Source organism: Berghia stephanieae, chromosome 8, assembly GCF_034508935.2.
Source record: "Berghia stephanieae isolate SIO BIC M18660-M18661 chromosome 8, UCSD_Bste_1.3, whole genome shotgun sequence".
Classification (NCBI taxonomy): Eukaryota; Metazoa; Mollusca; class Gastropoda; order Nudibranchia; family Aeolidiidae; genus Berghia; species Berghia stephanieae.
Genome location: NC_088367.1, coordinates 29444818 through 29469487, shown reverse-complemented (window position 1 = coordinate 29469487; position 24670 = coordinate 29444818). Strand labels below are relative to the sequence as shown.

The 24670-nt window shown below is 35.3% G+C and overlaps 1 protein-coding gene across 1 annotated transcript in view; it reads right to left on the bottom strand.

Annotated features, from left to right (window-relative positions):
• The window catches only part of LOC144978482 (dynein axonemal heavy chain 1-like), a 169865-nt gene that overhangs the window by 96607 nt on the left and 48588 nt on the right, over positions 1–24670 (bottom strand). Inside the window, exons 31-44 of the mRNA XM_078924625.1 lie at positions 23162–23252; positions 20851–20948; positions 17197–17302; positions 16673–16786; positions 16077–16226; positions 12600–12686; positions 10871–10977; positions 9223–9302; positions 6673–6764; positions 5777–5931; positions 3219–3396; positions 2467–2661; positions 2096–2209; positions 1083–1238 (exon numbers count right to left, since the gene is read on the bottom strand). Of these exons, the coding sequence (XP_078780751.1) occupies positions 1083–1238; positions 2096–2209; positions 2467–2661; positions 3219–3396; positions 5777–5931; positions 6673–6764; positions 9223–9302; positions 10871–10977; positions 12600–12686; positions 16077–16226; positions 16673–16786; positions 17197–17302; positions 20851–20948; positions 23162–23252 (1723 nt within the window). The remainder of the gene's footprint in view (positions 1–1082; positions 1239–2095; positions 2210–2466; positions 2662–3218; positions 3397–5776; positions 5932–6672; positions 6765–9222; positions 9303–10870; positions 10978–12599; positions 12687–16076; positions 16227–16672; positions 16787–17196; positions 17303–20850; positions 20949–23161; positions 23253–24670) is intronic.

Here is a 24670-nt window from a genome sequence, read left to right as displayed (position 1 = left end):
CAAGTCTAGATACATGGCCTAACCTTTTTTGATATGTTACGGATCGATTGACTTTTTTTTATTAATCTTAGAGGCTTTTACAGATTTACTCAATTTCCCGACATTTATCACACAAGCTGGTAAAATGAATAAATACATTTCCCATTATTCATCCCATAGGGGAAATTTGTCTCGAAGGTCTATTCCAAGAGAAGACTGGAATAACCCCAGGCATCAGCCGCAGTGCAACGCCGCAAATTAAGCTAGGGCGAGGGGACTTGTTAAAGGCCACACAGCGCAGCGGCGAGTTATCGAACTCGGTACCCTTCGGGTACGAAGCAAAGACCGTACCGCTGAGCCACGCTGCCCCCCTCCCCCCCCCCCCCCCCCCCCCCAGTTCAAGTGTGTAGGTTATTCGACCGTTCGTTACCTTTAACCAATCAAGAAGAAAACGGTAAGGGCTGCCTGAAGCCGGTGATCGTAAAATCATCCAACAACCCCCCCCCCCCCCCCCCCCCCCCCCCCGCCGTGACCCTTTCACCTCGCCCCCTCCCCCCCCCCCCCACTGTTCCACTACAGCGTTCTACTACTACTACTACTACTACTACTACTACTACTACTACTACTACTACTACTACTACTACTACCACTACTACTACTACAACTACTACTACTACTACTGCTACTACTACTACTACTACTACTACTACTACTACTACTACTACTACTACTACTACTACTACTACTACTACCAATATGTCTTTTATCTTCCATTATAGTCTGGAAAGTTCTGTTCCTTGACGCTGACCTTTGCTTATCAATTAGATCACCCCCCTGGGGCACCCTATCCTCTACCCACGCCACGCTAACATGTCATTCATACTGCAACCACCATTGAGTACAGACGATACAAGTTATTTTTCATTATATTTTATTTGTTTTCCACGTTTATTTGTGTATTGTTGTGCTGACGAAGGGTTTGTACCCGAAACGTCCATTGTCTGTTTTTTTCCCATTCGAAGCCTTTCCATTTTCACTCTTTCGTTAGTCTTTAACCAATCGTGACGTTCGCTCCAGGTTCACACGACACGACACGTACGTACCTCATACTCTGTCATCTTTTCTCTGACCCACTCGGACATCTTCTCTCGACTGTCGTAGTCACACGAGGCTCCGACAGACCACACAAAGGAGAAAATGAACCAGGGCTGGACCAGTTTACCCAACATTGGAATATGATCTTCGTTCACCTTGTTGGTCTGAAATGGGATCCGATTATTGTTTTTGTTTTTAAGGTTTTTACGGCGCTTGCAACACATTTAGGCTATATTAGCGCCAGTAAATAGGAAGAAAATGGGATAGTAAAAAGTAAGACATAGGGGAACTGGGAACAAATAGGGAGCAGATGTAGATTCCAAGAGCATACCACCAATGTACTTAATAATAATAATAATAATATAATAATAATAATAATAATAATAATAATAATAATAATAATAATTATTATTATTATTATTATTATTATTATTATTATTATTATTATTATTATTATTATTATTATTATTATTATTATTATCATCATTATTATTATTATTAATATTATTATTATTATTATTATTTATTATTAATTATAATTATTAATATATTTTTATTATTAATTATTATTATTATTATTATTATTATTATTGTAATTATTATTTATTATTATTATTATTATTATTATTATTATTATTATTATTATTATTATTATTATTATTATTATTATTATTATTATTATTTATTAATATTATTATTATATTATTATTATTATTATTATTATTATTTATTATATTTATTATTTATTATTATATTATTATTATTATTATTATATTATTATTATTATTATTATTATTATTATTATTATTATTATTATTATTATTATTATTATTATTATTATTATTATTATTATTATTATTATTATTATTATTATTATTATTATTATTATTATTATTATTATATATTATTATTATCATTATTCATTATCATTATCATATCAATTGTCATTCATCATCATCATCATCATCATCATCATCATCATCATCATCATCATCATCATCATCATCATCATCAGCATTACCTTATTTAACGGGTTCATAAAACTAGTGAGTATATTGATGAGGCCAAAGGCCAGGCAACTGTCCAACGTCCCCACAACCTCCGTCAAGGAAGATCTCAGAAACGCCAAGCCGGGCTGTAGGTAAAACATTATATTATAATATTATGTATTAACCCAGAGAAGACAACAACATATTTTTTCTTAGATATTTATCGATGGCAAACGAAAGACTTTGTAAAAATGTCTTTGAGCACGGTTAATGGATATTGCGTTATATAAAACATCAATATTTTGTTACAAGGAATAGAAAAAAGACTAAGTAAGCATAAAACGTTTATACCAATATATTTTCGTCGATTAATCCAGAGATAATTTTAACAATAAGAACTTACAATGAGAAAGAAGTCGAATAATTTTTCAATACACTCAGTGTAGGGTTTCATGAGCTCTGGTACAGTGTTAAGCCAGCATTGCACGATGGGTGTGATGCCCACAACGTTCGTGCCTACGTATACCATACCACATCTGGAAACAGTTGCAGGGGATGCTACGGCCAGGTCGGCCACCTCAAACATCATGGTCATACTCTGTGAAGAGATAATTAAGGTAATAAATAACCAGTGAAAACGATTATCTTAGATATGCGACACAACACAGGTATGCAACAGAATACAACTTTGCCCCCTTTTATGTAATTCATGTGATATTCGTTTTTTTTGTTGTTTTTTTTGTTGTTTTTTTTTTTCGGGGGGGGGGGGGGGGTTATTTTGGTCATGTGATATGACCTATGTATCAAAGAATCCTGTTGTGGATCATTATCATTATCACTACCCTTGTCATTATCATTATTGTTATTATTATTATTGAACCCTTGACCTTCCGGTCCAAAGTCGGATATTATACCACTGTACCACAAGCCTCACAAACTCCAAGTCTTGAAACTATAGTATGCGCTTGGCTAAGAATCTCACAACATTGCCATCCGGAAGCATAATGGACCAACACACAAAACTCTGTGTAACCTTGGACGTTTATAGTCCAGTTAATACAGTTTAGTGAGAATTACTCATAAATGCGGATGGCAAAAAACAATAACAAAGACCCGAGTGACTTCAACTTCAATCTATCTATAGTCAAGACCCACCTCTGTTAACTTGATGATCTCTCCACTGCTGAGGCAGAGTTTCTTGTTGTCGTCCAGAACCGTGTTCATGTTTTCAATCCAGACTGCGTCTACGGGCCCGTCGAAGACGTACCACCTCTTGTCGTCGTTCGTACTCGTTGTACCGGTTCGGATTAACGTGGACAAGATACCGTCAGTCCTAAAATGCAATAATATATGTTCGATCGTCTGGCAATAGTAAGGAGTTAACGATTATGTTCCCCAACCTACAACGATCGACGAACGACGTGGAAAAAAACCCGAAGATCTGTCCTAAGACTTAGAGGACAGATCGTCATTTTCTTCCTCGTCATTCGTCGATCGTTGTAGGTTGAAAATGTAATCGTTAACTTGCTAATATTGTGATGTTTAATATTGAATTTTTTTACCTAACATCTCAAAAAAAAAAAAGTATTTTGTCGGAATGACCTTGGTGATGGAAATTAAATTTATATAAGTAGCATGAAAAAATAAAGCAGTCTTTCAGAGCCATTGGGCCCATGGTGCCGGAGTTTATTTCGGTTTCTATAGAGTGAAACGGAAAATAGCAATTGCTCGCTATTCTTTGGATAGAACGCTAGTCTATCGCAAAGTATTTTCCATCCGCAAAATCGAACAGACTCAACTACCCATGAAACTTGGAGTAAATTTCTTCTTGTATTGGTGGAGAAGTATGCTATTTCTTGCATTGAAATAAAAAAAAAATATAAGGGCCCTATTTCTCATCATTATATTTCTAAATCCACTTAAAATGGAGCTTTTATATAGAGCAACATCCACTAAACGTGCTCAAAGCGCTTTACAAGGGGTCCCTGATCAACAGCAACATTTAACATGTAGGACGGGACATGCCGCCTGTTAGGCGATATTACAATTTTTTCCGGACAGAGACAACGCTGTTAACGGACTCATTTTACACCAGAGTACGGTGAAAGAATGTGAGTAAGGAGCCTTTTCCAAGGACTCAAACTATGCGCCGAGCGACGCTCGAACCCAGGACCGTCCGATCCATAAGCGAGTGTCATTCCACAGGACCACATAGCCGCACTTTTAGGTGTCCTCCCTCTCCGACAAAATACCTTTTGATGAGACGTTGTGTCACATTTGAGCTTGTTGATTGTTTGTTTTTAGAGATTTTACGGCGCTTGTAACAGCTTTTAGTATGTCATTTCAGCATCGGTTAAAAGGGGAAAAAAACGATTGGTGAAAAGATGTAGATCTGAATTTAAAATCACCAAAGAAAAAGTAAGAGAAAGGGGATTGGTTCAAGTAGAAAACAAATGATTCGATGACCAATCCACCAATAAGTCTATTTTTACATTGCCTAAAAGTCACTATCCTAGCACAAGCAAATGAAGGATGCACTCAAATACTTACAAAGTACAAAATCTTCAAAACTAAAAGGATAATTATAGATGACAAAGAAATGGGTCACAAGGGAAAACATATTATCTCTCAAAAAACAAAACATAAAAAAACAACAACAAACAAACAGGAACTATACATTTGACTGCTTCCCCTTCAGCTAAGATTCCAGGAAAGTAACAAGTAACAAGTAACAACTCGCAAGCTCATAGTGTTATTGGGCAAATTGTTTAACAAACACAAAGAGATGGAAGAATGGTATATTAATGTCTACCTCTCAAACCATGTTTTTAAAAGTGCGTACAATTGATGTTTTGTTCTTCAGATTTTATGGAGATTTGACACGATTTATATAATTTCAGCGTCGGTAAATTGAATGGTGATGCAATATTCAAGAAAAACTAGTCAAATCGGATTTGTGGTACGGCTATGTGATCTTGTGGTGTGACACTCGCTTTCGGATCGGAAGGTCCTGGGTTCGAGCATCGCTCGGCCAATAGTTGAGTCCTTGGAAAAGAGTATTTACTCACATTCTCTCACCGTACTCAGGTGTAAAATGAGTACCTGGCCGTTAACAGCGGTGTCTTTGTCCGAAAAATTGTAATATCGCCTAACAGGCGGCATGTCCCGTCCTACAAGTTAAATGTTGCTGTTGACCAGGGACCCCTTGTAAAGCGCTTTGAGCACATTTAGTGGATATTGCGCTATATAAAAGCTCAATTATTATTATTATTATTATTATTATTATTATTATTATTATTATTATTATTATTATTATTATTATTATTATTATTATTATTATTATTTGTTAAAATATAGATCCCAACCGAGAGAAAGATGCATTTAATAAGGTAAAAAAAAAAACACCCGTCAATAGATAAAACCTCTTATAAGACAACATTATGACAGAGCGACACGCTACGGGTAAAAAACAAAAATCCTCGAAAAATAAAGAGTCATGAATTTGTGTCCGAGTTAAGGATCCCAACCAGAGTAGAGGTGACAATAACAGAAAATCAAAATTACCGGAGAAAAGAGGTGCAAGAATATAGAGTACACCGTTTAGTGTAGATCGAAAAACTCCAGCTTAAAATTATTTCTACCCCCTCCTGAAATCCAAACACATTTTCTGCATTACAACAATGCTTATCCTAAATAAAGCAGATCTTGCTTACCATTCGTGAGTGAACAAGTCAAACTCTCCATACAGCTGCCCCATGGTGATGGATTTCGGGTTAAGGACATACGTGTGTGTCGGACAGAAGTTGGACATAGATGGATTTGGCTGCCCCTTCAATTCCGTTTGAGCCGTTTGTAATGTTTTGTAACACTGAAATTCAGTAATATTTACTGTAACAGTGAAATCCAATAATATTTGTTATAACACTGAAATTCAGTAATATTTACTGTAACACTGAAATTCAGTAATTTTACTGTAACACTGAAATTCAGTAATTTTACTGTAACACTAAAATTCAGGTATGTTTACTGTAATACTGAAATTCAGTAGTATTTACTGTGACACTGCAATTCAATTGAAGTTTATTTACCTCATCTTTACCACATTGAACATAATTAATATTGATTGTAGCTCCCAATTCAGTAACATAGTACACTAAATTTTACATCAAAAGAAATGACCATCTTTTCTGAAAATTAATAAGGTATGAATTGTAAAAACATGTCTAATAGACAGTTTGATCTAAACGCCAATAAACTAAAGGAAATAGTGGAATCTATTAATTCTCTGGAAAACCACCCCATTTATCGGAATATTCTAAAAGCGAATTAATGAGCAATAAATTTGAAATGAAAACAAATCATAAAAGGAGTTTTTATTAATCCGGATCAATCAAAATCTTATTTAAATAATTAATATGTAAATAAGAAGAACAAAAGTAATATCATAAATTAAATGGGTTAGCTCTTTAAAGAATTACAGCCATTGTCAACGATAAGACACACAAACATAACTAATATTTATACTTTGGTTCTAGATTCATTTTTTAACATCCGAACCGCTCGGACATGATACGGTTTGGTTTTGAGGCATTTAATTAAAAATACGTACTTTTGTTTTTCCAGTGCCTGGAGTTCCAACCAACATGAGACCGTGTCGAACCACAGTCGTCTCGTAAAGTTGAATGCACTTGTGGATAAACTCTGCAATAGAAATTAACAATGTCAATACAATAGAAACGACGGTCCATAGAATCTTCAACAAGCAAGCTACAGACTGAAAACGAAGAAGAAGAAGAAGAAGAAGAAGAAGAAGAAGAAGAAGAAGAAGAAGAAGAAGAAGAAGAAGAAGAAGAAGAAGAAGAAGAGAAGAAAGAAGAAGAAAGAAGAAGAAGAAGAAGAAGAAGAAGAAGAAGAGAAGAGAAGAAAAGAAGAAGAAGAAGAAGAAGAAGAGAAAGAAGAAGAAGAAGAAGAAGAAGAGAAGAAGAAGAAAGAAAGAAGAAGAAGAAGAAGAAAAGAAGAAGAAGAAGAAGAAGAGAAAGAAGAAGAGAAGAAGAAGAAGAAGAAGAAGAAGAAGAAGAAGAAAGAAGAAGAAGAAGAAGAGAAGAAGAAGAAGAAAGAAGAAGAAGAAGAAGAAGAAGAGAAGAAAGAAGAAGAAGAGAAGAAGAAGAAGAAGAGAAGAAGAGAAGAAGAAGAGAAGAAGAGAAGAAGAAGAAGAAGAAGAAGAAGAAGAAGAAGAAGAAGAAGAAGAAGAAGAAGAAAGAAGAGAAAGAAGAAGAAGAAGAAGAAGAGAAGAGAAGAAGAAGAAGAAGAAGAAGAAGAGAAGAAAGAAGAAGAAGAAGAAGAAGAAGAAGAAGAAAGAAGAAAGAAGAAGAAGAAGAAGAAGAAGAAGGAAGAAGAAGAAGAAGAAAGAAGAAGAAGAAGAAGAAGAAGAAGAAGAAGAAGAAGAGAAGAAGAAAGAAGAAGAAGAAGAAGAAAGAAGAAGAAGAGAGAAGAAGAAGAGAAGAAGAAGAAGAAGAAGAAAGAAGAAGAAGAAGAAGAAGAAGAAGAGAAGAGAGAAAGAAGAAGAAGAAGAAGAAGAGAAGAAGAAGAAGAAGAAGAAGAAGAAGAAGAAGAGAAGAAGAAGAAGAAGAAGAAGAAGAAGGGAAGAGAAGAAGAAGAAAAGAAGAAGAAGAAGAAGAAGAAGAAGAAGAGAGAAGAAGAAGAAGAAGAAGAAGAAGAAGAAAGAAGAAGAAGAGAAGAAGAAGAAGAAGAAGAAGAAAGAAGAAGAAGAAGAAGAAGAAGAAGAAGAAGAAGAAGAAGAAAAGAAGAAGAAGAAGAAGAAGAAGAAGAAGAAGAAGAAGAAGAAAAGAAAGAAGAAAGAAGAAGAGAAGAAGAAGAAGAAGAAGAAGAAGAAGAAGAAGAAGAAAGAAGAAGAAGAAGAAGAAGAAGAAGAGAAGAAGAAGAAGAAGAGAAGAAGAAGAAGAAGAAGAGAAGAAGAAGAAGAAGAAGAAGAAGAAGAAGAAGAGAAGAGAGAAGAAGAAGAAGAGAAGAAGAAGAAGAAGAAGAAGAAGAAGAAGAGAGAAGAAGAAGAAAGAAGAAGAAGAAGAAGAAGAAGAAGAAGAAGAAAGAAGAAGAAGAAGAAAGAAGAAGAAGAAGAAGAAGAAGAAGAAGAAGAAGAAGAAGAAGAAGAAGAAGAAGAAGAAGAAGAAGAAGAAGAAGAAGAAGAAGAGAAGAAGAAGAAGAAGAGAAGAAGAAGAAGAAGAGAAGAAGAAGAGAAGAAGAAGAAGAAGAAGAAGAAGAAGAAGAAGAAGAAGAAGAAGAAGAAGAAGAAGAAGAAGAAGAGAAGAAGAAGAAGAAGAAGAAGAGAGAAGAAGAAGAAGAAGAAGAGAGAAGAAGAAGAAGAGAAGAAGAAGAAGAGAAGAGAAGAAGAAGAAAGGAAGAAGAAGAAGAAGAAGAAGAAGAAGAAGAAGGAAGAAGAAGAAGAAGAAGAGAAGAAGAAGAAGAAGAAGAGAAGTGAAGAAGAGAAGAAGAAGAAGAGAAGAAAGAAGAGAAGATAAAGAAGGAAGAAGAAGAAGAAGAAGAAAGAAGGAGAGGAAGAGACGAAGAAGAAGAAGAAGAGATAGAAAATCAACCAGCAATTACGAAGAAAGATATGGGGACGTTTCGGGTTTTCCCCTTTGTGAAGAAAACACCATGGATGAGATACCAAAGACGAATGAGGGATGAGGAGATAACCGTGCTAATGTGGATTAATTGAAAATATGAAAAGTGATGAATTTTAGGAACAACGTAACGACTTGTTGAAGATTTTATAAAACTAACAATTTGTGTATAAGACAGTGACAGACAAAGCGGGAAGAAAAATGTAAAAAAAAAAAATGGCATCCATAGACTTGGGGCTTGAACCTCAAACATCTTATGGCCGGCAAGACGAGCTATCATTAAACCACAGAGGTTTCCCGTTAATTGGAAGGACATGGTGGAGTGGTGGATTGTGTCGATTGCAGCGCGTTCCTCTCGCGGCCCAGGCGGAGTTGTGGCAACAGTAGGGTTTTGAGTTCGAACCCCCATCGCCTCAAACTATTTATTCTCTATTGTCGTCTGGCACTTTCCTTCTCACTTCATTTCTTGTTACGAAGAACATAATGGTGTTCGATTTTATTCTTCACAAAATCCCTACCTTCAGTGTCCAGAATCCCATCGTTGTGGCAACAGGAGCGCAAAGATGTATTCAGCGTACCATAGTCAATAGGCTCTTCCCTGTAACATTTAACATTAATAAGATCAATCTGCTTTTAATATCAGTTATCAATATTATTATCCTCAAACAACGTCATGATAATGGGTCCGACATGTTAAGTGTTACTGTTGACTTGGGACCTATTGTATAGCGATCTGTTTAATTGATATTGCGCCATATAGATGTTCTTATTTTGTTTTGTTTTTCAAATATCCGTATGTTAACAGTTAAGCCAAAGAAATTGTGACAACCGCCTCAATCCTAAATCATTATGGGATGTATCAAATTACAAAACGCGAGTTTGAGGTTACAATGATCAAAGATTTGACATTTTTCTTCTTAATTTTAAATAATCTATGATATTTCCTCTCAATACAACAAAATCATGTTGGCACAAGGTTCTTATTTCTGACAATTTATTGAATTCTCATCCTCTAGACTCTTTCGTCATAATACCGTTTTTGTTTTTGTTTGTATTAAGGGTTTTACAGCGCTTGTGACACATTTAGGTCATTGAAGCGCCAGTAAAAAAAGACAAAACATGGAAAAGCATACAATTTTAAAGAATGCCATTGATGAAGAACTTACCAACATTTTATTTAATTTTGATGAATAATAATAGTGTAACATGGAATTGGATATTAGTGCATTTTGTATTTCAATTTTTTGAAGCTCTCGAATTTACAAAGTTGAATATGTAAATAGAGTTAATTAAACTACGAATATTGAATATGACAATTATTTATGTATTAGACATGTAATTGTCAATAGTGTTAATAATTTAACATTGAAGGCTGTTTATACAATTGATAAATTGTATCTATGCATAAAGGATACACAGAGAATTTAAAGGTTTTTAGAACCTATTAGCTCTAAAACGATACGAAACAATACGATACGAATGGTACGAAGAAAAAGTCTATAGATTTATTAAAAACACCCTGAGAATTAGTAAGGCAAAGGGGAATTGTTCAAAATGGGAACATATGTAGATTCCGTGGGCGCACTATCAGTGCACTTAGTTTGAGATCACCGAAAAGTCTCATCCAGATACAAACACAGATTCCCACCAAAAGGAATACACTCAAATGCTTTCAAAGCATTGTAAAGCGCTTTGAGCACGTTTAGTGGATAAACGCTATATAAAAGCTCAAGTTTTGTTTTGTTTTTCTTACAAAACATGATATCCAAAACAAAACATAATATTACAGTCGAAAACAGAGATGATAAACAAAAATAAAAATCCTCTCGCAAATTTGATATTATATTTTTTGGCCTATTTCCCTCTCAGCTAAGAACTTCGATCGGAGTCAGGACAAACCAAATAATCCCATTCCAAGGAACAGATAGAAAGCAACTCGGAAATCAGATATAGCGGGGTAGAAGACACAGCAACAAAGTTGCCGTACTCTGGAGAAAAAAAAAACATATTTTAAAATTTGGCTAGAAAACTCGCCCTTCAAATATCGATCGATTTAAACGACTATCATCTTGGCAAAAAAAAAACCCTCTCAAATCTGGGACAGTTATCACTATTACTTATCAGTTTTATAAATACCATCTTTACTATTACTAATATACAACTTACTTGATATTAGGGAATAGATCAGAAACGATACCGTTAAACAGTTTCAAGTCTTCTGCTAGAAATTTAGGTACATTCACATCTTGAATTGCTCGGAGGCAGATTAATTGCTTTCAAACGAGGAAAGAAACCCGTATAGAAATGAATACAGTCAAATGGGCTAACTTTGCTTAAAGGGGAAACTCTACCTCTTGAATATTGGACAAATAAGAGATTGATTCGTTTTGTGGCAATTATTTCCTTTAATTAAGATTTAAGTGTTTTAATAGGTAGGTACAATAATTGCAACAACGCTGAGATTATTTAAAAATGCTCCATATTCACTGAGGCAAAGTTTCCCAAAGCTAAATAGATGAAAAATAAATATATGTCAGTAAACAGGTCAATGAATAAATAAAAAAATGAATATATGAATAAAATAGATAGATATTTAATAACTTATATAAACTAATAAACGAATTAATAAACGGATGATATGATATAGGATATTAGAAACAGACTGACACACACGAAGTAAAACACACATTCATGGCAAGCGTCCTTGGAGACAGCGCAGTCATATTAATAAATTCATTCATTCATTCATTCATTCATTCATTCATTCATTCATTCATTCATTCCTTCATCCATTCTTTCATTCATTCATGCATTCATTCATTCATTCATAAGATATAGAAATAGGTATGATTTTTTAAATAGAAAAATGGCGTTTCTATAGATTCATCGAAACTTAATAATGTCAAAGTGAATATCAAGCAGCTAGTCTGTGGTCTGGAAAACACCGTGTACAAAATTAATATAACAATAACAGGTTTAAAAACAAACCCAACTAAATACCAAATTTGGAACGCTTCGGTTTGACATAATCACGTCTAACCAGTTTGATATAGTATTCTAGAAAGACATGGATTTAGGAATATGGCCAGAAAACTCGTCCTTCAAATATTGAACGATTTAATTGAATCGATCTCGACGATATTTGGAGGACGATTTTTTTTTCTGGCCAATTTTTTAAATATGCGTCTTTCTGAGCATAACAGTTAACTGGTTTTAATGGATGAACAATCGGATTGGGATTGCAGGTCTATGGTTCCAGTCCCACTGGGCGCAGCTCAGAGAATTGATTGGGCCTTGAAAAAATATTAGTTATCACAGATTTTTGTCGGATTCTGGACAGTAAGTAAATTTGTTAAAATAGCGCCTCATAAGCGACATATTTTGTCTTAGATGCACTCTTGGCTTGGGACTCTTTGTAAGGCGGTTTTCAACACCGTTTGGGGCGAAATGGCCAAGTGATTACGACATTGGAATCTGACCTGGAAGGACCCGGGTTCGAGTCCCGACTCAGGCTCTTTCGATTTTTTTTTCATTTGGCAAGATTATTAACCCCCAATAAATGTGCTCACTATTGACAATAAGGGTGATTAACATCAGACTTGTGATTGATAGATAATCTATATTCCTTCATGAAATGTCTAAGTGACGCCATTTAATTATGCCGCACAAAGGGCGTGTTTTATTAATTCTTTTTTTTAACACTGTGGCTTTGCTTTTTTATGGCTACTCAAGTTTTTTAAAATCACAATCTTGACTAATAAATCAGTTTTTAGTAGCTACATCGCCAAACCATATTAAACACCAATTAAATTTTGAGGGTGCAAGATCCCCCCCCCCCTCCCCCCCCAAAAAAAAAGAGTTTGGTACGTTTAGGATACATTTATTGAAAACTGACCTCGTCCATTTCTGTGTACATTCTCTTGAGGTTTCCAGCAGCAGATATCACACTCTTCACAGCTCTCATGCCAAAATCATAGTGGTCCTGTAAAAAAAAAACAAAAAAAAAAAAAACAAAAAAAACAACCAACTTGAGCTTTTATAAAGTGCAATATCCCCTAAGCGCTTTAGAAGGGGCCCCTGGCCAACAGCAACACTTAATGTGTAGGACGACACATGACGCCGCCTATTAGGCGATATTATAATTTTTATCCGACAGAAACAACGCTGTTAACGGCTAGGTACTCATTTTACACCTGAGTACGGTGAGAGAATGTGAGTTAAAAAGCCTTTTCCAAGGATTCAACTATGCGCCGAGCGAGGCTCGAACTCAGGACGTTTCGATCGGAGAGCGAGTGTCATACCACAAGACCGCATAGTTGCACAAGGTATGAATAATCGATTATTTTATTTATTCTCGTACACATTCATTAATATCGAAATAACTTTGTGTCTTTTCACGTGAATATTTTTTTTTAAACAACCTTTATATAGGGAATGAGATTTCAAAACAGATTTAAGAGTAGCGCCCCTTTGTTGGAAGTCGCGTCTTGACAACCGCAGACGCTATCGCCATTATTAGTACCAATCATTAGCGGTAAATTCAGTAAGTTTAGGAAGGGTTGTCTCATCGTATTGTATTATTTATCAACATCTTTTATTTTTAATTTGTAGTCTACATCATATTTTGTTAACATTTTATAATGGAGAAAACTAAAGAAAAGATCTACGTTGATTATGATATGCATTTTTGTACAGAAATATGAATAATAAATTTTGTATTTGGAGCGCTTGGCTTGTAGTTGGTTTGTTTAAAAATAACTTCTCCGCCGGTGACGTCCAATCAAGGGACGCTACTCCTCCGCTAATCTCATTCCCTTTAGGGCAATTATTCTACTGTCCCTATTACATTAAATATGCTTTTCAATGCTTATTTAATCTGTTCGCCTATTAAGTTTCAAGGAAACATTTTATTTTCATAAAGTAAGTGCAAGTCACCTCTAAGGCTTCCACATGTTCATCAATATCGAAATAACTTTGTGTCTTTTAACGTGATTATTTATAAATATTTAACCCTTTATACAGGACAATTTCACTGTTCCTATTACACCAAATAATATGCTTTTCAATGCTTAATCTACTAGTCTTGTAGGTCTCATGGAAACATTTTTTTCCTTAAAGTTCAAGTCACCTCTAAGGCTTCCATTTTTTTCTGACAATCTAACAATTTCGGTAACAAAAGAAAAATAAAATAAAGATAATGAATGGGTATGATCTATATTAACTTTCCACGCGCTCGACGTCATTGGCCACATTGCAAAATGTGCTCAAAGTGACCGACATAGTATAAAGTGTTCACAGATTTTGAACTAACTAACATTACGATTGGTCATTGTATTCAGCTTGACACATGGGTATGTTTGCAACTTTCATAAACAAAGCAACGTGCTTACATTTTTTTCAGAAATATCCAATCTTTGGACAGCAACAAATCACGTGATTGATGACTCGGTTGGACGAAAACATGAATATAGATCGCTCCCATTGGGCATGATCTATATTACCTTTCCATGTGCTCGAGGTCATTGGTCATATTGCAAAGTGTGCTCAATATGACCCACATAGTGAAAGTATTCACAGCTTTTGAAATATCTAGAATCACAATTGGTCGTATTGTTCAGAGTGAGACATGAGTATGTGTACTATTTTCAAAAACAAAACAGCATGTTTACATTTGTTAAGAAGCAAACAATCGTTGGGCAGCAACAAATCATGTGATTGATGCTATACATGTTAAAACAAGAGACCGACTTAGAGGAAGGGTCAAATCGAAGGCAAATCGGACAGGAGAGGAAATTGAATGCACTCAATTTGCAGTCTAAGAGGAGACTTGTACCGAATGGAAGAGAAAATGTAGTAAGAAACACTTGAGCTTTTATATAGCGTGCTCAAAGCGCTTTACAAAGGGCCCCTGACCAAAAGCAACAAGGAACATGAAGAACGAGACATGACGTCTGTTACGTGATATTGCGTTTTTTTCGACAGACAACGCTGTTAACGGCCAGGTACTCATTTTACACCTGAGTACGGTGAGAGAATGTGAGTAAAGAGTCTTTTCCAAGGACTCAAGTATGCGCCAATCGAGGCTCGAACCCAGGACCTTCCGATCCGAAAGCAAGTGTAATACCACAAGTCCACATAACCCGCTGGGTATACAAATGAAGTGTTGTAAATCGCTGTGAACCTAATGAATTCAGGAAAACTTTCCATGAACATAAATGTACATGATTTATGTCTATAATTGTTTTCTATCTATCTATCTATCTATCTATCTATCTATCTATCTATCTATCTATCTATCTATCTATCTATCTATCTATCTATCTATCTATCTATCTATCTATCTATCTATCTATCTATCTATCTATCTATCTATCTATCTATCTATCTATCTATCTATCTATCTATCTATCTATTTATTTATCTATCTATCTATATATATATCTATCTATCTATCTATCTATATACATATATATATATTTATACATATATATTATATATATCAATAAATTCACTCTCGTACCTACAAGTACCCACCAACACTCTTATATATATATATATATATATATATATATATATATATATATGTGTGTGTGTGTGTGTGTGTGTGTGTGTGTGTGTGTGTGTGTAAAAATATCCGTCTATTTATCGGTATACATATCCATCTATCTATCTTTTTCATCTCTTAATTTTTGGTTCACTATTTTATTGGAATATCCATCTATTTACCTATCTAACCGTATATCACATGCCAAACCCCGGATTTGGAGATTTATAAAGATTAAAGGTATAAAAAATGTCTCCATCTCTCGCTGCTTCTGTTTGTTGTCGTAAAGAAAATGAAATGCGGCTATGTGGTCTAGTGGTATGACACTCGCTTTCGGATCGGAAGGTCCTGGAATCGAGCCTCGCGCTCGGCGCATAGTTGAGTCCTTGGAAAAGACTCTTTACTCACATTCTCTCACCGTACTCAGGTGTAAAATGAGTACCTGGCCGTTAATAGCGTTGTCATTGTCCGAAAAATTGTAATATCGCCTAATAGGCGTTATGTCCCATCCTACATGTTAAATGTTGCTGTTGACCAGGGACCCCTTGTAAAGCGCTTTGAGCACATTTAGCGGATAATGCGCTATATGAAAGCTCAATAAAAAAAAGTACGAGTGTGGCGCAGTGGCATGGCCTTTGTTTCGTACTTAGAAGATATTGTCCTTGCCTTCTGTGGGTCATCGGCTCAAACTCGTGTTACGCACGACGCTTGCACATGCCTAGATCTGGATTATTCCAGGCCTCTCTTTGACTAGTCTAATAAAAGTTGTCCCCATTTGGCAAATAAAATGAATGTTTATATCTTTTCAAGAAGAAAAATTGCAATTACTTGAGTGCTAAGCTGTTCAGAGGACAATTTGAACGTCGTGACAATCTTCTTGGCCAATGGTCGGGCTTCTCCGAACCCAAAGGAGAACAAGCTGATCTCCGCGATAAGGGCGTAGTCTGGAACCATCATTGCGACGGGACGGAACAGAGCCTGCAGAATGAAGAATACAATGACATCATTGATAGAAATCCGTTTATCCATACCTATAGCGCATTTATGGCTGCAGCACGACCAATCGGATTTAAATACTTCAAATATTTGTTTGTAAAACATGTGTATCCAAATCTGTATTTTATAAAGTAAAAGATGGTTATTAAATGTTTGTTTTGTACCAGCCTCCGACAATATCCGTTATTTCATGTATTTATATTACCATATTATTATCGTCATTACCGAAGTCTCCATCAACCATCGTCATCATTCTAGCCTTCACTATCATCAACGTCATCATTACCATCACATTCCTCACCATCGATCATCATCAGGATCATCATCAATCATCATCATCATCATCATCATCATATCATCATCCTCAAAACCGGTTTCTTCCGGAATATTGCGACTGTCACTGTGAGCTTTGCTGCTCTTATCCTCACCTTTAGATTGTCTGGGAGTTCGGTACGTCCTGCGTACCCGGGGTTCATCGTGATGAAGACAGCACATGATGGCTTGAGGACGATATCGAGCCCCTCGAATATAAATGAATCCATCTGCGAATCGTTTACAGGAGATTAAGAATTATAATATTTCGATAACTATGTATGATTTATTTTTTTCTCTTTGCTTTTTTGTCTCACATATGCGAGGCTGACCGCCTCCAATCGGTAGGCCAAATAGCAGATAATCACCGGGTGTGCTTTATCGCAATTTTTATTTATTTTATGAGGTATTTTAAAACCTGTACTGGTGCTACATAATAAGATCACCAATAAAAGGTTGACTATAACAAGTGAATTTTTAAAAACGTAATACAGGACATGAATTGTTTATCTCATTTATCCCATATCCTTTTTCAAATCTCGAACGTCTAATTATTTTGAAATCAAATATTCTACAAAAGTTATTTCACAAAATATTACGTTTTCTTAAGTCATATCATCTTATCTCCTTATACCATTACCTTCATTCTCTGGGCATTCTGGATCGTAGCTATCTGTTGTGCTACCACAGACAAAACCTCTATGTCGATTCTGTTGAATTCATCAAAACACGCCCATGCCCCAGCACTGGAAGAGTGGAGAATATACCAATAATGTAAACATCAGGATGTTTCGGCACTGTTCCCCTTTCCTCCTTCCCTCCTTACTTCTGTCATTTCTCACTTAATAAAGCATACGATTTCATAATTCCTATAAAGCTACATTTTTCATCATTTATTTTGATCAACAATACATAGACGGCTGGCAGAAATCCTAGGCCATGCGATGAGAAGAGAGGGCCTGGAAAAACTGAATATGGTCGGAAAATTAACAGGTTAGAGAGCCCCTGAAAAACAGCAAAAAATGATGGAATCACTGACAGACTAGTTAGGAACAAAAGAAATAGTATCAGAGCAACAGAAAAAAGGAGCGGAGTGCGGAGCAATGACTGCCAACGCGACCAATAACGGCACAAAATGATAATGATGATCTTTATTCTACTTTTGTCTGGTCTTCATTAAATTTATATAATCCTCTTTAGTATAAATAACAATCTATTTCTCAAAAATTCTAAATCAAAATAATGTTGGAAGCGCGTAATGTTCACTTTAATTTGTATTCATCAATAGTGTATATTGATTGTTATAAAATGTAAACTTGTCTGTCGTTCCTTCATTTTCGGATACTGTACGAACATCATATAAGTTTCAATTAACTGAACATTCCATTTTAACAAATTCTTTCAAAATGGATAAGCAGAAAATCATAATTATGACACTATAAATCATCTTTGAGTTCCGATTCTTAGCAGTTATCGATTTTAATATAGCTGTAATAAGCGAAATACTTTCCTATTGTTTTAACATTCGTGAAAAAAATATTTTTTATTAAGACAAAATGATCCAGAGGTTCATACAAATTTTTGAAGCTGTACATTGAGAACAGCTGAGAAAAAGAAGAAAAAAACACGCCACTTATTAAAAATCTGACTATTGTACTCTCAATATATAGTTCTGTCTCATTGATCTGATATGTTACTTTATTAATTAACTCTATGAATATGGAATGGAATGGAACTATGAATCTGATGCTACTCCATTGACTGTATGGAATGAACATGTACTCTGAATGTTTTGCCTCACATGAACTTTTGCCTCTTTTGTCTGAAATTCATGGACGTGATTAGTTAGCAAATTCAAGATGGGGAAAAATGTGGTGTTGCGAATTGCAATGGTAACTACAAAAAGCCAACAAATGTTGTGTGTTCAGATTGCCTACAGAGTAACCGGAACGGTTAACATGGTTAAACAAACTCCCTCCTCGTGATAATATTGAACGACATCCGACAGAATTTGTTATTTGTGAAAGACATTGGTCTGCAGGTGTTCCAATGAAAATTCTACCTGGTGGACCGATCGTCCCTTATAGGGATGAAATAATGTTTTAAAAAGTTGAAAATTTCGAGCGACCCTAATTACAACTATGATATATGTAGTGCATCCCTTAGTAGATATTTAAGTATTCATATATTTCTTGGGATCATCCTCAACAGATCACCTCCATTTGTTGATATTGTACATCTCCTTTCCCCTTCATCTAATTGTTCATCCTCATTCTCATGTACATTCATTAATCAAGCTTCTAAAGAAATCATCCTGAATCAATCACTATAAGGTCAGTTTTTAGAATATCTAACTGCTCATCCTTTCCGTGTCTTGGCTACTCAAATTCACTGATGATAATAATAATCATTAAATATTTTTTGGACCCAGAATTCACAACCACTCTCTAAAAAGGCAGATCTTGCCATACATTACCCCTGCTGTTATTTTGGTTTGAATTTTCTAGATTTTTTAGATAGCCCCCGCCTGCGTTGCCTGAAGATTCCCCATGAATGTCCTTTCAGTATAGATGTCCTTGGCTGCATCCCATCTTCGTGAATTTACGCGGTAGATAATTTTTCAGTCAGACGGTGTTCTTCCACCTTCCCACAATGGAGACATAAATACCAATGTGAAATTGAATGTAAGCTTCAATGTAATATACAGAAACAGATAAAATGGACGTAATATACGAAAACAGATAAAATGGACGTTTTCGTTTATCAAATTGAAGCTTACATTCAATTTCACATTGTTATTTAATATTTCTTCGAGCTTGGAGCAGCGACATTTACATTACACAACGGAGACCGGCCGTTCGCGCATTTCTAAATGACGCGTTTCCAGACAGATGGGTTGTGAGACATGTATTCCATTGCCGAGGGCACCTGCGTTACGTGGCATTTCTTGTACGACTTTTTCCTGTGGGGTTACATCAGAGACTTTGTGTGTTCGTATTCCGTTCCAAATGTTTTGACCATGAAATAGGATAGCTGTTATTTAATCCATCACGCCACAAAAGTTACAAAACACACGGAAAGAACTCGAAAATGTGTTGAATTAGCCAGTAGGCAACCATGGCAACAATATGTAGACACATTGAGTAAAAATTAATGGCAGACAATATGCAAAGCGTTTATGTATTCACAGGTATATGTTTAAAGTATATTGGCTGTAACGATTTTCTGTTAAATATTTTGTTATTAACAGGGAAATATTTTATGGGCATCCTGAATATGTTTTGTCTTATTCGCCGCCCACATTAAAAAAAAACTTGAGCTTTACACATGAGTACGACAAGAGAATGGTAGTAAAGAGTCTTTTCAAAGGACTCGTGTATGGGCCGAGCGAGGCTCGAACCCAGGACCTTCCGATCCGAAAGCGAGCGTCATCCTACAAGACCACATTATATGGACACCTAGAGCGTCTAGATTATATGTTTTCACTAATTAACTGCAGTTTAATTTCAACTTCATATTATTATTGTTATTATGTTTGTTTGTGTTTGTTGTTTTGTACTTTTGATACAAACTTTTTCGAACTTCAGAAGGACGCACAACAATAATATAAGCTTGGTAAAGGTAGGCGACACATTTAAAAACAAAACAAAACAAAACAAAACAAACAAAAAACAGATGGATTATAAAATGAATAGATTATTGGGAATTAACAATTTTACTGCTGTACTTTGGTAAAACATGTATTTTTAATTTGGCCAGAAAACTCGTCCTTCGAATATCGACCGATTTAAATGACCCTCATCTTGGCAAAACTCTCAAGCCTGAGACTTTTCGAAGTTTCAGGTTTGAGAGATTTTGACAAGATGAGGGTCATTTAAATCGACAGATAATATTTGAAGGACAAGTTTTCTGGCCAAATTTTTAAATACATGTCTTTTCAGAACACGGGTTAACTTAATTAAGCTTCCTACAGTTTTGAGTGACTTCCGAAGTGCAATATTTGCAAATAACGAGTGTACACGTCTGGCATGTCTCATTACATTTTTTAAAAATTAATTAAAATTCTCTTTATTAATCCCATAGGGGGAATTTGTCTCTAGGGTCTATTCCAAGGGAAGACTGGAATAACCCAGGCCGCAATTTAAAAAAAGAAAATGCGAGTGAAGTAAGCCAAAAGAATTGCTTAAGGCAAGAGTGAATATAATGTTATAAAGGGATCACCTTTTTGTTGTCTTTACTATCCATAACAATCCTTGTTGGATACATAAATTTTAATTTATCTTTTCTTTTATACCTTGCGAGGCCTTTGAAGAATTTCCCCATTGCCATGAAATCTAATTGGTCTGAACAGTTGAATACAACACATTGGATTGCAAAAGCTTTACCCAGATCCTGCAAAATATGATACAGATATGTGACTCAAAGTGGTATTATATGTAAGTGATATCGATGCTTAAAATTGAAATTTTCAGACAAAAATATGAAAAATTGGTTCAGTTTACGTATTTTATTGAGTTAATCATAATTATATTTGAAATGTTTATAAATAGCTCCGTTTACTTTTATCAAAAAGTTGAGCACCATTATTTCATGGTTTTTGTTTTTATAATATATATATATATATATATATATATATATATATATATATATATATATATATATATATGTGTGTGTGTGTGTGTGTGTTTGTGGGGGGGGGGGATACATTGGATAACAAGAGTTTCACGGAAGTCCCAGGTTTGAGAGTATTTTGGCATGATAAGACGAAGTACGAAGGCAAATTTGCAATTAAAAACACACAAGACAAAGTAAGACAATGGGGAATCGTTCAAATAGTGAACAAATGGGGAATTCAAAAGCACAGAATCAGTAAACTTAGTTTGAGAGTACTTCACCCAAACACAAACATAAATTACCACTAAAGGAAATACACTCAAATGTTTTAAAAGTTGTATTCAAAACAAAAAGAAATATAATCATGCATAACAATGAAATGATTTACAAGGAAAAACATATCATCTCCCAAGACTATAACTATACATTGAACTGTTTCTCTCTCAGATTCAAGCCAGGCCCAGGACAAAATCAGGTAACTTTCCTGCTCACAATGGAAGGTCAAAAGGCCCATTCCAGGAATAGAGCTTTCTACAGCAGCAGTGCATACATAAAATAGAAAAGACGCATATAATTGGAGCGGGGCATTATTTAATTTGCTAGCCGAAACTATATCTCGCCTTGGATAAAACCAATACAATGTTGAGCCCAGCCAGTGATAGTTGGTGGAACACATTAATTTCAAGACTTTTTGTTCTGCGTATTACCCCTTGGTGAGACACTTAACATACATTATCTAACTCGTCCCTGATGTATGATCGATAATAAGACACTGTTAGTGCCAAATTTAAAAGAAACAAAAACCAAAAACAAAAACAACAACAACATAAAACAAACATACAAACATACCACCCAAACCAAAAAAAAAAAAAATCCAACGCAAAACAGACTCATTATACAGAATGAATTATAACATTTTGTGTTCCTAACTTTGCTGAGTGTTTAAATTGCCATTTAAAAAAACCCATTGAGCACCGCAAATTCGTGAAAATGCGCTAGATATACATTTTAATATTGTAATCAAAACCAAACCGACACAAAAGATTGTCCATTACAACAATGTTAAAATAAAGCCCGTAAATGAGTTTGGTTACCAGACTTGTTGTTATGTCCTCGTCGATTATATCTGATCATCGACCTCAAAAGATCATCATGTCGGGTGAGTGAGATGCTCGAAGTTGATTTTATAGACTTTTATGAACCTTTTTTTCAGAGCCAGTAGGCTGATGGAGCCGGAGTTTATCCCACTTTTTATAGCGTGAAACGGATAATAGCAATTTCTTGTTATCCTTTGGATAGGATGCTATATGTCATAGTTTTTTTTCCGACAGACCTAATTACTCCAGTTACTGTTGGATTGTCGGGGTGGGGGTGGGGGCAGAATAAACATCTCAACTACACCTGGGATCGATCTTGGTCTCTTTGCATGTGATGATAGTGTTCTACCAACTTAGCTATCTGGACACCCCCCCCCTATATATATATAATATATATATATATATATATATATATATATATATATATATATATATATATAGTTGAACAAGGTTTTTAAGTTTTTGAATTAACTTAAAATGTTACTAAATGTTGGTAAGGCACTTTCTTAACGCGTAAAGAGTGATATTTCGATCCCGTGTGAAGTCGAGATATTTTTTCTGACTACCCTGTCCACCCAGCAGTGTTTGGGTTGCTGGGTCTTTTTAGATCTGACGAAAAGTACTTTGCGATAGACTATTCAATGAGTAGATAGCAATTGCTATTGTCCATTCCATGCTGTTAAAACGGGATAAATTCGGCTAGAATGGGCCTAATGGTTCTGAAGGACAACAAATAATGTGGTTCCTACAAAAAAATCAGAAATCTTTCATTTCTTTTCATAATAATTTTAAAATCTATGTTTGGTGTCTAGCATGCAAAAGCGTACTGCCGTTTTGAGACTAAGCGTCCCACCTATACCTATTTTACTTTTCACCTATATCATAATATGGTACCTTTGTCGTCTCTGTTTTCCCCGTACCAGCTGGTCCGGCAGGAGCTCCACCAAACAACAGATTTAAGGCCCCAGTCAAGGTCAGGTAGCATCTGAAATTGTTCACGAAATCAATTATGTTGAGGTTCATATTCTGAACACGTTTGCAAACAAATAGCTATTTTGATCCATGACAGACATATGTCAGACAGGATTCCAATGTCAAGTTTTCGTTCTTGGTCTTGTTTCCGAGCTAAAACTCGTTTAATTAAATTTGGAGACAACCAATGACGAATTATTAGCAATAGAATTTTAGAAATAGTATACTCGACCTTGTCTATATTACAAAATCGGAGTCGTGGCTACGGCCACCTGTCTGATAACAATGTTATCATTTCAAGTTTTACCCCCAATGGCTTACGGTCACCTGTCTGATAACAATGTTATCATTTCAAGTTTTACCCCCAATGGCTTAAAACGCAGCAGGTGAGGAGTTGGCATTGGTCGAAATATTTTAAACATTTATTATGACGACCTAATGTTATTTACACTATCAACATCAAAATTCGATTAAATTAGCCACCGATAACACAGATTCCAACACGCAGTGGACAGGGTCACCAACCGCTGCGCTGTCTCTATGGACGCTTGCCGTGAATGTGTTTGTTACTGCGATTGTGTCAGTCTGTTTCTAGTTTCTGTTTAATAATTTGTTTCCATAAATCTCTGTCCAGTGCACGTGTTATTAGCTTTTGAATGTCATCACGTGTGTTAATGTGCCGAGGCAATTGTATGTTTCCTTGTTTTGTTGAAATCAGTTCTTCGGTTGTTTATTTTCTAAATGCATTTGATCTTTTTGAGATCTTGATTCAATGTTGTCGTATGTGAAGTTGGTGTACGCCTTCTGAATTTGGCCCCTTGTTTGAAGTAATCATCCATCGACGTTTGTGTTGGAATATTTTCATCTCGTCGGAGCACGTGTACGAACGGTTCCCATCTTTGTTCTTTATTCGCGTACTGACTGGTTGTGCTCTGCATCCGGCATATACATCCTTATTACTGATTTTGTCTAGCCAATGTACCCCGATAACTCGTCTCAGTTGTTTGTGATGAAAGGAGTCCAGGTATCCAAATTCTTTTTTGTAAGACTCCACGTACAACAGTTGTACATAAGGATTGGCAGCACTAGCGCTTCGTAAAGTCGTATTTTTTATTTTCATTAATGATGTTCGTCCTGTTCCAAACGTGGAGTTCTCTGAATGCAGTTTGAGCTAGTATTTTTCTCATTTTGATGTCTCCATTCTCATTAATCAAGTTTCCAATTTTTCTTTAACTTTTCCATTCCGCGTGTATCGTGTTAACCACTGTAATTTCTGTTTTGGATCCGTTGACCTTAAGATTCCAATGTCGCAGATTATTTGATATTATTGGTATGTGCTGCTTCGCTCGGTCTGCTGTATCAAATATGATATCAATATTAATTTCTTAATTTGATATTTTCAATAAAATAAAATGGAGCAACTCAGACCCC